Here is a 16,738-nt window from a genome sequence, read left to right on the forward strand (position 1 = left end):
TATCACCCAATTATTGTCCCTCCAAAATAAGATGCACTTTTCCTTACCTGTGCTTTTCTTTCACAAAGTTTGTACACCGTTTCTAAATTAGAATCATTGTGAAGTGGGTGAGAATACATCCTGTGCTCAAACGCTTCTATTTTTTGGATTACTTTCTTCAGACCTGGATCTTTAATGCCCATGTCATCAATAGGATCCAGCAAAGGAACGCCATCAGGGAACCGTTTCTGCACTTCCTTAAAAGAAAAGACAGATAAAAGCAAATGTTAGGATCTGATGCTTTTTTAAAAGTGTTTAAAAGTATGATCTCTATTGCATCATGGCATAAAGAAGATGTTTTCAGATCTCTGAGGGTTGATATCATGTATTGGTTAACAGACTGGGCTACAAATAATGAACAATCAAGTTTGAATCTCACCTGTGCCATGAACTTCACAGTGGCCTTAGGTATCTGATATGGGCATTAACAACACTGACTTATCTCACAATAAGGATAACAACTAGATCATGAATGTGAAGTACTTTGTTTTTGGAAAAGAAGTGCTATGCACTTTCAGCTTTTCAAAGTTATAGTACCTGTATTGACTTCAGTACGCTCTGCCTGTTATCAAGAGGCCTCAGGTCTTTGGGTATATATAGGCGAACACTGCTAATTGCTGACAGAAGATGCACCAAAACAGGAACAACCTATTGAAACATATGGTGATGGATGAACTAAAAATGCACATTAATCTATGATTGCTAAGCAGTTATATTGTTTTGTGCACAGCATACATTGAGCATAGCCTAGGCTTCTCTTACTTAATACACGTAGAGTTTTCAGAGATCATACTACACATGTGTATTTAAATGGTGCCTATTGCATGTGTTAAGAACTACAGCATTCATTTGAGCATTGATTTCCTACATAGTCTGTTCAATTGGCTTCACAAGTAGTTTTCCTGAAGAGGGGAGGGGGAGAGGCAAGCTCCAAAAATAATAAATTCTTTTTTAAGATATATTGGAAAATGATGACATCCAAATGATGATTTTATATTTGCAACTCTGCCTGACAAGAGAACGTCTCCTACTGACCCAAATGGAGTCACTACAATTATCTTCTAACAGTGCTCAGTGACAGAATGTGCCCAGCTTGGGGCCAACTGGAATAGTTTCATTATGGCAAAGACACTTTTTTTTTCCTCTTAAAGTCCACAAAATAAATTGTCAACTCTGTGTTGGAATGAAGTGAAGGGAAAATGTCTTTAATGTTTAATGGCTGCATGAAAAAGGGAACTTTTCTCCTGTCAAGCCAACAAATAGTTTAACAGACTCTCAGAGCCCGCCTAAAAATAAAAAATAAAAAGTCAACAGAATATTAAGGGGCAGATCTTGGGATTTACCACTGAAGCCTGCTATAAGCTTGAATAATCTTTTTTTTTTTTCAGGGCAGGGGGAGATGGGGGTTGAAGTAACTTTGCTTTAGCCGAAGAGTTCTAAATCACTGTTATGCATCCTCTGTTCTATGTAAACTCACTGTTATGCTGTCAGAGAATGGCTAAGGCACAGAAAAAGGAAGGAAGACAAGCTATGGATGTAAAATAATCCATCTAGCCACCTAATAGTTCAATATTTCTAAGCCTTGGGATAAAATACACAGACTATAAATTATAGGCCATTTCCCAATTTTTATGAATCACTTGAGAATATAGCTATGTACATTTGAAAGTTAACCCTAAATGATGGGGGGAAATTAATAAATGAAAATGCAACTGTTTTTCATTCCATCTTTGCAAATGTATTATTAGCCAAGCAAGGAATTGCATATAAGATTTGGGGGGGGGGGGAGAGTTTTTTTTATATAAAAAACCCCAAACAAAAACCAATGCATTACATAGCAGAATTGTATGATCAACTCAAATCTAGTTACCAACTGCCTCTTGGAGGGTTGGGGGACTGAATTTGGAATCAGAAGATTCTGTCAACACTTTTGTGCCATTTTATAGCATTGTTTTAACGTCTGCTACTTACTGCACATGGCCTTGAGCCGTTCTTTAGAAAGATGGCTGGGATATTTTCAGAGCAAGCTGAGCAGCTCAACCCTCATGGATAATAGCTGGGTTTATCTTAAGCTTTTTCAATTTGGTTGTACACCTATTGCATTTATTGTACACAGTCGCATTCCTTCCTACTTTAGGGACGACCCTTATAGTTATGTGAATAGCCTGATCACCCATCTACCCAGCAGGGAATGCTGCAAGATGCAATTTCATTGAGTTAGACTTTCACAACCCATAGACCACTGCACCATCTTTTACATCAAAACCACTTCTGTGATTTCCACTGAGAAGCAAACCACTCTTCAGCAAATGTTTGAGTCCACACTTATCCCCAGGCAGTGACATGGGACCTACTTGTTATTATCAATGTATGCCTATCGTTCTTCCATACTTAGGGTTGCCATATTTCAAAAAGTGAAAAGCCATACAATTGTTGTTTTAATTACTTTATGGGGGGGGGGATCTCACCTGCATCTCCCCTTTTTCATCGGGTTTTGCTGGTTTTGCAGCTTCAGTTGCAGAATTTTTTAAGCTTTCTTTGCTACAGTGCAGGAGGACTTCAGCAACATAGAGTGGGTCCAGCTCACCAGAGTTAGGCTACAGTGGTAGCAAGAAACCAAGTTAGTATGAATAAGGAGTTGTTCTTTAACACTAGTAAAAGAAGCGTGAGAAACAAGAATGTTTCCATTAGTTAAGTTCTAAATATTCTTTGACTAATATCAAATTATATAGCTCCACATGTTGTTATTCTATATAAACCTGAGAATATTGATATAAATCCACAATAGCTCCTTGGCCGAGGTGGACTATAAGGCTCTTGATCAAATGAAGTCAATCTTTGCTATGGCAGGTTGTTAAGAATTATTAGCTTTTGTTTGCGAGCCTCTTTCGATCCATAGCTACACAGATCACTCAGTCTATGGCTCTCTGCCATAATTTGACAGGAAATCTGAAGAGGGTCAAAACTCCAGAAAGCTTGAGGATTATTCAAAATCACAACAGAAGCTCAGTTAGTATACTGAAGATCATGAAATGGTCTAAAAGGATACTAGCATAGTTAAAGAACAGAGTCAAAGAAGCTCTTAGAGGCAAGAAGGTTTCCTTCATAAAACGTATAAAAGCTTAATGAATTATTTGCATCTTTCTTCACTGCGGAAATGGAGGGCAAATTATATAACTGCCAAAATGTTTTTCCCAAGAAGGGAATCTGAAGAACTGAGGATAGCAGTTTGTGATGAGAGCTGAAGTTCTAGAGCTAGAGCCTTATTGACAAACCTAAAACTGACAAATCACCAGGTCTAAATATTACCCATCCAGGAGTTTTTAAATATACAAAACTGCTTAACTTCTAAGAAAAATTATGGATGAGGAAGGACAAAATCCAGTAAAGCAGATTGTTTTAGCAAGCCTCATACGTAGCAATATTGCTGCTTCTCCTAAAGTGACCTGAGTTGTAGTTTTGGGCCAACTATTATTTGTGGTAACTGCTGATTTTTGCTTCCCCGACCCTCAAACTGACTGGCATGTGCAGAAGGCTCAAGAGAGGACCTGGCCTCTCTTCCCACACTGATTTTGAGGCACTCATGAACAGTAAGAACCTTTCACAGTATCTTGGAAGACCTCCTCCTTCCCCCAAGTTCTAATCCTAAGAACTTGAGAGATGGGCAACTGTTGTCTCTCTCAAGTCCCAACCAGCACAGTGTGAAGCCAATTCAGAGTTCTCCCTGATGCAAAGAAAACTTGGAAGAGGCAGGGTATTTCGCTTTATGCTGGGAGGCAACCAGGGGCAGGTATTTGCCAGAAAGGGATCTGTGGTTACCGTTGCTCACCTAGACCACAATTTAGTTGCCAATGGCTGCGTTTCAAGTATTTATATATAAAAGGCAGATACAGCAAAAGCCTGTTGGCAAAGGATCAAATCAGAAGGCAAGAAGTGAAACACCTCACCTCATCATACGGCATGCTATGGATATTTGTGTCTCACTTCCTTTTGAGAAAAGAGAAGAGGCTTTGCTTGACAGGGGATAGCATGTGAAAAGGACTATCAGAAGACACTGGAAGAATTTCACACTGTATCACAGATAACTTTAAAACGGCCAGTTGTAAACAGAAACACATGATTTGTTCCACTATTAGATTACCCAATAATCAAAGTATTTATTCATAAAGACAGTTGTGGATAATACCATCCTATTTCGTACAAAATATATTTACAGCAGCTGTTTTAATTTTGGTTTAAAGAGCTCTGTTTACTTGTGTCATCTGAACTGCATTTGAAAATGCAACCCATATGTGGAAAAGCAGCTTTAAGCCAACATGTTAAAACATGTGCTGTTTACTCAAACTTGGAACAGGCTGACTTATGCATAAAATACTCTAAGGGCACACAAAACAACCAATACCCGGTTACATCATCAGTGCTGGCTGCACTTTAAAACAGGTAGCCAAGTATGTCATGCAGAAAACTTCAAAAGGGAGTCTTTTTAAATTCTGCTGGTAACATACAGCATGCGTTACACAGGAGAAAAGAGAAAGATGCAAATACAATACTACACTATTGTAGTAACAATATTGTAGTACAATATTGTAGTAACAATTATTGTAACAATAATACAAAGTTAGCCTGTCACCATTAAAAAAAAAAAATCCAAATTATCTGGGTCCCATCAATATCTTAAAAATTAATCAAAACAGCAAGTGAGAGTAAGCAGCGCTAGGAAATCTGAGGACATTATTCCTATTTTAAAGTAACAAAGTTTTCATGGCATCTAAATATGAAAAGTTGTTCTAATACTGGGAATTAAAAAAAAGCACAGGGAAATACAGGATTCCTTGAGCAGATGGTAGCATATTAGTTATGAACTCTGGTGTCATTTTAAAATATGGCTTTTTTTCCAATCAGGTATATATTTATCTACCAGTGGAAGAAAAGGCCATCGGATATTGTTTTACCTTCACATTTGATTTCTTGGAGAAGTTCACCACCACGCCCCAGCCGAAGTCATCATCTTCATTTTTCACCTAAAATCAAAAACAAGCTTGTATATAAAGCTGCATCTGAAACAATAATTTATAACATATTCTGACCTTAAGGGAAATTACATCATTTGTAATACAGACGGTTGCAAATGATCACCAAGTCCAGAAGTGAATTTGGAAAGAAAGTTGGTAATTATATTGTTCACTTCAAGGACAGCTGAGAAATCTGTGAAAATTGCACCCGCCCACCCCTCTCCCCGCTCCAGCAGAAGCCCTTCTGTTTGTGGGGTGGCAAATGTGGATCCAAGCCAAGAAAATTAACAATCAATAAATGTAACAGCTACATGTGTAAACAGCTGCCAAACAGCAATATGCTGGTCACTCGGGCTGGATTCAAGTAACCAGTCCTGTTAGTGGAAGTCAGCTTCTATAACAGGGCTTTCCCTGTTTCTTTTCTCTGCCCCACAACCCATTTGGCTGTAGAGGGGTAGGATAATCCCACAAATAGTGGGCGGTTGGGTGGGATCATTTCATTATCACTTCTCAAGATATATCACATTAATCTCCTATGTAGTGCAATGCCTAGTATTAGAGAGGCAGCAATATGACCCATAATGGAGCTAGCTGTTCATGGGTGACAGTAGGAAGGTATTTCTTTATAAACAAGACTAGAATTGACTTTTCCAATTTCAGGGGGGAAATGACAAACTAAGATTTATAAATAATATTTTTTTCCTAATCATGCTAAATGTCCCGAAACAAACAGATAAAGCAAATACCACACATAAAGCAAAGCTCTCAGAAACATACTCCTAACAAAAGATACAATTTATATGAACGAGGGAAGGGGGAGGAAACTCTAGATAAAACCAAAACAAAACACAAATAAATACAAAATTTACAATGTGAACTTCGGAGATACCTCTTCTTTCCTGTGGATATTTTTCTCGGTATGATGATATGTTTTGATATTATTAATAATTTTATTATGCTGCACTGTTTCTGAAATGTTTCATTATATAGTAGTTATTACTATTACTTGTTGTTAATAAATTTCCTTGTGCATCTCATTAATGGAGTGTTAAGATCCACAGGTGCAAAACCCCAACATTATGATGGCATAGGAGCCTCGTAGAAGAACTGGATGGTAAAATGCTTGTGTTTCTACTTGAGCAGAATGCACATTACAAAAACATAGAAGTGGGGGAGGGAAACTACTTACTTTTACCAGCCTCCCTGGCTGTAAAAATGGCAAGCAGTACTTTGGCTTGTGAATGTACTCTTCTATTTCTTTACCCAGTTTAGCCAGCTGTTGTCTGATTTTATAGTAAATGACCACATTTTCCTCATTTGGAATTTCAATCTCATTGTACTGCTGTTCCAACTTACTGACCTCTGCAAATAAATATTGTAAAACAAACAGATTATATGAAGCGCACAAAATGGTAGCAAACCACGGGCAAGAGTACCTCAAGGAAACGCACTATCCATATGTAGAAGAATCCCCCCCCAGAGCATCTCGTTTCCCCTCCATCTCCTTCCTCTTCCTGGCAGGGGCCCTCAACACCCCAGGGTGTTACAGGAAATAACCTGGTGTAGTGCCAGCATGCCAACTGGGATGGGGGGACAGTGAAAGAGCATTCTTCTATCTCTATGAGGCTGCCTCTGGGAGTAGAACCCATGCAGAGGGTTATTTTGCTGGAGAATATTCGATGCTCACTTCCAAGTACTTCTTTATACAGTGGTGCCTCGCAAAACGAAAAGAATCCGTTCTGCGAGTCTCTTCGTCTAGCGGTTTTTTCGTCTTGCGAAGCAAGCCCAATGATGGCTTAGCGGATTAGCGCTATTAGCGGCTTATCGGATAAGCGGCTTAGAAAAGGGGGGGGAGGGGGAAAACCCGCAGGAACTCGCAATACATTTTCGTCTTGCGAAGCAAGCCCATAGGAAATTCGTTTTGCGAAGCACCTCCAAAACGGAAAACTCTTTCGTCTAGCGAGTTTTCCGTCTTGCGAGGCATTCATCTTGCGGGGCACCACTGTAATTTAAGTGCATGCTCAAGATATGCTAGAAAATATAATACACAAAGTGTGAATGCAACAGAATTGTGCCAGCAAACAGATGCACTGTATAGGGATGCTTGTCAGAAAGCTGCATTGGCAGCATTCAGCACTTGGTTTGTTAAAGACTTGAACATCTGAAACCTTTCTTCAGCTGTACTCAGTGGCTGGGGATTTGGCAAGCAGGCAACGAGTCCTGTATATCCAAGGAGACTTTGGGCTTGTGTTCTTTCAACAACAACCTCCTGCCTCCACCCACTCCAGATGCAAGATGGCAAATTCCTTTTGAAAGGGAGGTCATTTGCAAAAGCGGCTTATGATTTGGCAAGGGCATCTGTTATTAAAAGAAAATAAGACAGAAAAATCCACGGAACATTCCCAAACTTTTAGGATCCTGGCAACTGGGGCGAATAATGGTTCTTGTCAACTAAGTTCATATTCATTAGAAACAGGTCAACTGGCTCTGTGGCGAATACTGTGCAGGTAAGCCCATGGAATATAGATCACCATCGGCAAATTGACGAAACAATTAAATATTTCACATAACTTACTTTCAACTACTCCTGGAATAGCTCTGTAATGTTGGAATTGGTAAAATGATTTCTCTAACATGTATTCCGGGTTAATTTCTTCCACACGCAGCAGATTTAATACCATGTTGTATGTCAAATGGAAAGCACTGTTTAGAGGGTCAGCAGATCCCTAAAACAGAGAAATAAGATGAGCAAAAGCAGGCAGCATTCATGTTTAAAACATTTTATCTTGGGAATACAAATGGAAGCCTGACATTTCAAATCCCCAAATTATTCTTTGCAGTATGTTCACATGCAATTTATATATTGCAAGAATCATGCAAGTGTTCCAGGATGGTATTTCAAGGTAAGCCTTACAGAGAGACAGACAAACCTTGTGGATCTCTTTAACGCTTACCTGGGAATGGCAGGGAGTGTGTTGCCTATGGCGCAGCTGCCATTCCCAGAAATGGGAGAAATTCATGTGCAAAGAAATGTTACTGGACTAGGGCCTATGGCTGCAGTGTTCCTTTCGCACTTGAGAGATCATGTTAATCCATCTAAGAAAAGCTGAGAAAAGTCTCACAAAAAGTAAGAATGTCATCCTAACACATACAAGAGAAAACTACATCTGAACTTGAAGTCAGTCTTTCACTTGCATTATTTAATAATGAATCCACCCTCTTAAAATATCAGCTTAAATATTTGATATGTATCCAACTAAAAGAACAGAAAGGAACCATTTTGAATAATCTGGATAATCTCTAAGGAAATTAAAAAACACGCAATGCAAAGGTTGAATGTATAGCTTCAACTTTAAGTGACTGTATTCATTTTTTGAAGGCAGGGGGGAGACAACAAAATAGAAGAATGTAGGATTACGAACCAGGGAAGATTTAAAAAACAAAACAAATTTAAAAACTAACCCACCAATGACAGACACTTGCTATATTGGTATAAAAAGAAAATTTGAGTAGCTAGGTTAAGGCTAATTTAGCAGCTATTATAGATTATGAATGACCGGTTCAATGAACAACTTTTGATTTGAGGGACCAAACATTAAGCTTATTTCTGCTTCCAATAATGGCAGCTGTACAGAGAAGCTAACCAGTCCTTATGATGGAAAGCTGCTGCCACAAGGAGAAATTGTGAGCTTCTGCTCAGCATTACTTTTACCAAGAGGCATATTGTAAATGGATCAAGTGTAGAAGAGCTAGCAATATTGGCCCCACCCCCGACACAGGCAAAGGGCTCTTTAACCCACCGCTCCTCAGGGTGATCAGCAAAAGAGGCCTGGGAAGAGCTATCCCCTTACAAACTTCAATTGCCCCAGGGTACTGAGCTGCTGAAATGGTCTTTTATCGTTGCTTGCACTGTCTTGCATGCAATAACCTAGTTTGACCTTTCTGTGCTATCTGTAACTTCCCAGTTGTGAGTCTGGTACTGCAGAAATGGTGGTTTCACATCCTAGTTAAGAAACCAAGACTACAGTACAGTTCACATATTTGGAACTAACAGGAAACTGTGGTTTAAACAAACCATGATAGAAACAATGAACTTAAGCACACAAGGGAAAGAGAGAGGGGAGAAGATGAGGGCCAATGATAGCTCTCAGCTTCATAATGGTAAAAGTTGTTCTTTTCTTCCTTGAGGGTGAAAGACCTTCCCATTGATGTAGAATGGAATACCAATCACTGTCAGCTAGTTATTTTGTAATGCTCTAAGAAGGGTGTTTATTTTGAGGCAATTTATTTATTAAATCCCATCTTTCCTCAAGGCACTCAAGATGTTCACATTGTTCTCTCTTCTGTCTATCCTCACAGCAGGCCTATGACATACTGTACAATGAGAGTATAGGGCTGGCTCAAAGTCACCTAGCATCATTGCCAAGCAAGGATATCTGAACCTACATCCCCACAGTCCTATACTCCAACTATTCAACAAAGGTTGGACCATACGTTAAAGATTTGCTGGTACTCAACAAAAGACAAAGCTGGTTCAAGACATAAGTCAAGGGTGGCTGTGTTGGGATTGAGGTGGAAGAAGCCTCAAGCTTGTGTATCTACTCCTTCCCTCTAGGGTGGATATCATTCCAACCTCATAAAACTGTGGTTAAACTTCACTATGGTTTGTTTGAAACAAGTCCAACTTGTTTCATTTCATGGGTTATGAAGTTGGTTTGTTTGAAACAAACCATAGCCAAGATTAACCAAGGTTGAAATATAACACTAAATTGCAGTTAATAAAAAATGGAAGCAAAAGCCTCTCCTCACAATTGTGCTGGGGGCAGGAGAAGCAGGTGACACAAAGGCTTATTGCAACTTGTTTCTGTCATGATAAACCAGGAGGTTTACCATAAGGACTGAACTGGCCCAAGTTATCTCAAAACACATGTCCCACCCCCTTTGTAGGGCTGTAGGATGCCAATTACAAAGGGTTAGTGCAAATTGCAGGAGACGGATAGAATCAGATTGCCAGCTGTAGTTTGTGACTTCAAGGAACCTGTCAGTGAAGGAAGAAAAATAAAGACTTGAATTCAGGGCTTTGAGATGTGTTTTATTCAATGTGTGCATACTGCATTACACCTAAAACTGATGACAGCTTCCCAGGAAGTTTCCCATTTTCGCGCACACTACTTGTTGTTATGGCCTTAATGGCTAAAATAATAAACATTTAACTAACACTTTTACTTTAACATCCTTCCCACCCAGTTTTGTTTTCCTTTTTTTAAGTGAAAAGCACACCATAAAATACTGCACTATGACCAATTTGGCAAACACAAAGCAGTTGCCAAGGAACTTAATTTGGGCAATAAAGCAATCTGGCACCTGCAGAGTGGGCAAAGAAAAAGGGGAAATACTAACAGCTCAACATTTTCCAGAGATGGAAAAGCACATCAAACATAGCTATGTAGGCTTCAAACTGTATGACACAGGGTGGACCAACGTCTATCTTGCATGGTATGTTTTTTCTTCTTCTTTACAGGAATCCATGTATTTCGCTGCTGGGCTTTAAATTTTCAGAGGAAGAGTGAATGCTCAGGAACTCCAAACCTCCTCCCCACTGACCACTTGAAAATTGCTAGGGAACTTAATCCTGCCTGTTGTTCAGCAACTGTAATAAAATGTGCTAAAAGCTACAGTGCTTTTTAAAAGACAGATGGAATTCAAATACAGTAAGAAATAAAAGGAATAAAATACAATTAAAAACGAGTATGAATAGTACACAGGGACATGTGAGAAGAGCCTGCTGGATCAGGCCAATGGGCCATCCAGATCTCACAATGGCCAACCAGATGCCTGCAGCAAACCTGCAACCAGGGTCCAAACACAAGAGCACTCTCCCCTTCTGTGGCTTCCAGCAACTAGCATTCAGAAGCATACTGCCTCTGAGTGGGGAGGCAGAGCTTCTAACACGGAGGCAGAGAGGTTATTGCCCCCTCTCCACTCACCACAAGACTGTCCTAATGAGCAGACAATTTGCTTTGTCCTCATCATGAGGCTGGACAATGGTCGAAACCTCTGCACCCTGGTGGGAATGAAAACCACCCACTCCAAACACACCCAACTCAAGCATCTGATGAGCAGGAAGAGAGTAATGAGAAGTGCTTGGATACAGGGAAGGTGCTGAAGAAACCCCCAAGAAAACCAGATGCTGGCATAGCCACCCCTCAGGTTCCTTGGCACCACTGCTCATATCTGCTGCGTTCCAGACATTTCCTCCCACTGCAGCCACCTTCTCAATAAGACTTGGAGCCATCATGTGCTTCATTTGCCTCCCAGCCCTAATCCTCAGTGTGGAAGAGGACATAAGGACATGTGTGCACTTAAGCAGGCCTACTCAGACGTAAGTTCTCTGGGCACAGTGTTGTCACTGTACTGAAGCCCAGAACTGCATTTATTACCCACCCTCCCTCTTTTACTTCCAGACTCTTACAGGAACAGCTGGTTATCACCACTACAACACCTAACTGCAGTTTGTGTGAAAGGGAAGGCAGATACAACCTCTTTCGGTGCTGTTTCCCAGAAGGTGCAAATGGCAGCAGCTCTAGTAATGCTGGTTCTAGCACCTCAGCCAAATCCACTGTGATTAGCAAAATTGGGGGGGAGGGAGTGTGGCAGATCCAGCCCACCCTTTGCCACCACTGTTCTAGAAGCACTGCTGTCACTTCTTCTGTCTGAGGTGAACAACACTGCCTGATGTGTTTCTTTAGGGGCAACCCTGATTGCAAATAATCGTAAAAATTTGGTAACAAAAACAACTTATAAGATACCATTGTCAGAATGCATGTAATTCTACTAGATAGAGGAACTACATACAGATTTAAGGACGTGATACTGTAGTTTCCTGAAATGCAAGTCCGTGATATGCTGCCTGGTAGATTTAAGCCTAATGTAAAATAAGCCTCCCTGGAACAAACGTTTAAAAATGGGTTTGAATTGAAATTATTCTAGCTGCTGTGCTCTGAATAGCCAAGCACTGAACATACTGACTGCTGCTGAACTGCCCTGGCTATTCATCCATGCCAGGCTCTGGGCTGGCAGGTCACATCCCTTGGCAAACTGAGGTCAGTTAAGTTTTCAAAGCCTGCCCACACATGGAGATGCTTGGAAACATATGCGAATGAGCTTGATGCAAAACCAGACAAGCCTGCAATTAAGTCTGTGTGTTCAGCTGATGTTTACACATGGGCTCTACACAGCTGGACAGATTCCACTGGCAGCAGCTTGAAGGTTTGTGTCTCTGTCTTGTCATAAACACAGAGATCAGGAGACGATTTCCAACAAGAGATTAGCTTTGGGGGTCGACTGTAAAATATAGGCTCCTCCAGTAAGAAATAGTATGAAGGAAAACTGAATGGGAATGAATACAACAGAGCAGCAGGGGTGGCTAACCTGTGGACCTCCTGATGATGTGGGACTCCCAACTCCCTCCAGCCACTGCCAGAATAGCCAATAGCAAGGGCGGTGAGATATGTAGTTTCGCAACTGGTTAGTAACCCTGTGTTTGAGAGGTGCTTTTGTCATGAAGTATCCACAGTGTTTTTCACAAGGGCAGCCAGTTATTTAAGAGGGAGCATCTGGCAGACCGAAGCGTGGGAAGTGCCACAAGTTGTGAGCCAAAGAGGTCACAGAATCAAGTTCAACTCCCACAGGTTTCAACAGATTAAAAAGACATATGTTCAGGATTCCAGCCTAGGTAAATTATATTTCCAAATGAATTGTCATTTTATAAAACTAAGCTGCTACAAATGAAAAGCCTGCAAAAAAAACACAACCATGGGAAGGTTTACCAATTACTGCATGGAGTCAAGGCAGTGTTCAGTCATCTGCATGTGTACTAGAGCTCTTCAGGACTGCTCTTCTTACTTGTGTCCCCTGAAAAATCTCTCCTCAAGCTTAGGGGGGACTTTTGGGAGGACTGTTCAATGAGGCACGAGGCACCATGGCCTTCTGAAAAGCAGGATCTCCCACCCTTCATGGAAACGCTTTGCAGGCAGGCAGGCAGAGGCCTCTTGGGATCCCAGTCTATAAAATGAGCAATTTAGAGATCCAGGCTTTCTTTCATTTTGCCAAACTTCTTAGGACTCAAACCTGCATTGCAAATTAAGCTTTCCAGCTGAACTTTCTTGAAACAGTCTGTTAATTGAATGGAAGTAAGATAATACTGCTCTGTTTTCCCCAATCTGGAATACATTAGCCACAACTAAGATTAACCATAAAAGTTTGTTGTACTATAGGATAAAGTATTGGCCCTTAACACAGTTTGCTATCTAAACTAGCATACACATACAACTTGCTCAATTTTACTTAATGTACCGTATTTTTCCATCTATAAGATGCCCCCATGTATAAGACGCCCCCTATTTTGGGGACTCCGATGTAAGAAAATGGGAGGAGACGGCCCCCATGTATAAGATGCCCCTAAATATTGGACATTATTTTTAAGGGAAAAAACCTAGTCTTATACACAGAAAAATACGGTAGTTTAAATTTGGAATTACCCCCATAACCACCCCCTTCTTTGCTCACTGTCATGAAGCCTTTAGAAGCAATGTACCTCGTGGATTCAAAGGACAGGAGAAATGCCAATTTCTGACCGTTTCCCACTACAACGATAGTTCCAAATGGTGGTTTAAATCTGTTAGTTATTTTAAGCATGAGCATTACAGAGATTAATAGAACCGTATTACTGGCATCTTCCAATGAAAGGTGCTCATTTTCTGTCCTACAAGGAAGCACAAAATGCTGCAATTAACATGGGCCTGCCACCAAAGATGGCAAGCCAGCGTAAAGTTCCTCCTCCTTCATAACATGTAGTGCAGATTATTCCATTTCCCAGCATCTTACTATGAATTTCCTCACATCACACTTGCTGCCGTTGGTGTAGAAATACAGTGGACAAAGGGTGAGTTGTATTACAGATGTGGAACTGCAATGTGTACTGAGGTAATTGGGAAACTAACATTCTCTTTTGCGGAAGGCATTCTCCGCACCAGGGAGAACATTAAAAACCCAAAACCAAACACACACCACATTATGCACAAAATGGGCCACATCACTCTACTCTGAATTCACTCTTATCTCTAACAAGAAGTTACAAAACACCTGCTTTGCTTTCAAATCTGGAACCCTCCGGTTATGAAAAATGGAAGTCTAGTGCCAGCTTCCGATTCCCATAAAGATTACAGGTTAAGATCTGTACTTCAGCTGACTGGAGGATGGGGAACCAATGCAAAAACCAACCAACAGCATAACCTTGCACAACTATTATCCTGAATGAAATACAGGATTAATATATCACTACAGTAACTACTGTTGGAGGAAAGTTAAAATTAAAGAGCAGTATTTCACATTATGCTCTTTATACACCTTTAGCAATATTCTTGCCAGAGATCAAGATACCTTAAGAAGTTGTTTTCCAATTGTTGGGCTCATCTTTTCATCCACCATCAGAATAACTATTCCCCTATCATCCATGCCTCGACGTCCGGCACGACCAGACATCTGAATATATTCACCTGAGGTGATCTGAAAGAATAACAGAATTAGACAAATAGGCATATGTGCAAAAAGAAGTCAAGGCTTTCAGTCCAAATGGGAGGGCAGCTACATGAGGGATGAGGCAGGAGGAGGGGATACAAAGGCTGAGTAAGAAGCAGTATTTTTAAAACATTTTTTGCATATAGGAAGTGACTGCGCTAACAGTATTTCAGTATTCCAAAAGTAAGGTTACTAACAGAGAGAAGGGAGGCAACAATAGGAAAACTGAAGCAGACTGGTGAAACAAAGTGTGCGTATAAAAAAATAAACGGAAGGCAAAATCCAAGCAACAACATGTAAATGTTTGGAGACAATGTCTTTAGAATCAGCAACAAAGAAAACACTGAAATTAAGCTCAGAATGCTAAAGGTAGCTTTCTGTACTCACGACTGATGGGTCATAAACTTAAGTGACTTCAGCTATGTGTTGCAGCATTTTGCTTATCCAGCATGTTGTATCTGCTTACCCATCGGAAATCCTTCCCATCAAACTTTCGGGCACTTGTGAACAGCACTGTTCTTGCCGGCATGTTTATTCCCATAGCAAAAGTCTCAGTTGCAAATAAGGCCTATGGAAGCAAAGGAATGAATAAGAACAAAGTAACTCTGTTTTGGAACATGAGATGAAGAAGACTGAACTAAATTTCCTGCATTTGGATGGTCTATAACCCAAATTCAGAATAAAGCTAGGCAACTGAAGGCTCAGGGGCAACTGGCAACTGGTTTACTACCTGACCAACGAACTACCTCTGATCCCAAGGATATATCTTTATTAGCCATGCCCTTCTGTATGAGAACAGTAACGGGCAGAGGGCTCTTTAAGCTATTCTGTAGCATGGGCAACAAAGAAAGATAGAGGTGTCTGTTAGTTAGCAGCTGGCGTGAATGTGAGAAAGTCGCAAAAATTAAGTGAAAGGATCTGTCAAAAATTTTCTTGTTCCTCAAGTCAAGGAGGAAGTTGTAATAAAATAATAATAATAATAATAATAATAATAATAATAATAATAATAATAATAATAATACTTATTATTATTATTATTATTATTATTATTATTATTATTATTATTATTTATTTGTACCCCGCCCATCTGGCTGGGTTTCCCCAGCCACTCTGGGCGGCTTCCAACAAAGATGAAAGATACACTAAAATATCACATATTAAAAACTTCCCTGAGCAGGGCTGCCTTCAGATGTCTTCTGAATGTCAGGTAGATGTTTATCGCTTTGACATCTGATGAGAGGGTGTTCCACAGGGCGGGCGCCACTACCGAGAAGGCCCTCTGCCTGGTTCCCTGTAACTTGGCCTCTCGCAGTGAGGGAACCGCCAGAAGGCCCTCGGAGCTGGACCTCAGTGTCCGGGCAGAACGATGGGGGAGGAGACGCTCCTTCCGATATACTGGACTGAGGCCGTTTAGGGCTTTAAAGGTCAGCACCAACACTTTGAATTGTGCTCGGAAACATACTGGGAGCCAATGTAGGTCTTTCAAGACCGGTGTTATATGGTCTCGGCGGCCGCTCCCAGTCACCAGTCTAGCTGCCGCATTCTGAATTAGTTGTAGTTTCCGGGTCACCTTCAAAGGTAGCCCCACGTAGAGCGCATTGCAGTAGTCCAAGCGGGAGATAACCAGAGCATGTACCACTCTGGCGAGACAGTCTGCAGGCAGATAGGGTCTCAGCCTACATACCAGATGGAGCTCGTAAACAGCTGCCCTGGATACAAATTTGACCTGTGCCTCCATGGACAGCTGTGAGTCCAAAATGACTCCCAGGCTGCGCACCTGGTCCTTCAGGGGCACAGTTACCCCATTCAGGACCAGGGAATCCTCCACACCTGCCTGCCTCCTGTCCCCCAAAAACAGTACTTCTGTCTTGTCAGGATTCAACCTCAATCTGTTAGCCGCCATCCATCCTCCAACTGCTTCCAGACACTCACACAGGACCTTCACCGCCTTCACTGGTTCTGATTTAAAAGAGAGGTAGAGCTGGGTATCATCTGCATATTGATGGACACCCAGTCCAAACCTCCTGATGATCTCTCCCAGTGGCTGCATGTAAATGTTGAAAAGCATGGGGGAAGAGAACAGAACCCTGAGGCACCCCACAAGTGAG

The 16,738-nt window shown here is 41.0% G+C and overlaps 1 protein-coding gene across 2 annotated transcripts in view; it reads right to left on the reverse strand.

Moving 5' to 3' along the window:
* Positions 1-16,738, reverse strand: part of MTREX (Mtr4 exosome RNA helicase) — a 41,781-nt gene that overhangs the window by 9,494 nt on the left and 15,549 nt on the right. For both annotated transcript variants that reach the window (XM_083703437.1, XM_083703436.1), the window contains exons 14-21: positions 15,097-15,198; positions 14,493-14,618; positions 7,627-7,777; positions 6,241-6,413; positions 4,992-5,060; positions 2,508-2,636; positions 577-687; positions 48-236 (exon numbers count right to left, since the gene is read on the reverse strand). In XM_083703437.1, the coding sequence (XP_083559563.1) occupies positions 48-236; positions 577-687; positions 2,508-2,636; positions 4,992-5,060; positions 6,241-6,413; positions 7,627-7,777; positions 14,493-14,618; positions 15,097-15,198 (1,050 nt within the window). The remainder of the gene's footprint in view (positions 1-47; positions 237-576; positions 688-2,507; positions 2,637-4,991; positions 5,061-6,240; positions 6,414-7,626; positions 7,778-14,492; positions 14,619-15,096; positions 15,199-16,738) is intronic.

The sequence above is a fragment of the Podarcis gaigeae genome (assembly GCF_964106915.1).
Source record: "Podarcis gaigeae genome assembly, chromosome: 11".
NCBI lineage: Eukaryota > Metazoa > Chordata > Lepidosauria > Squamata > Lacertidae > Podarcis > Podarcis gaigeae.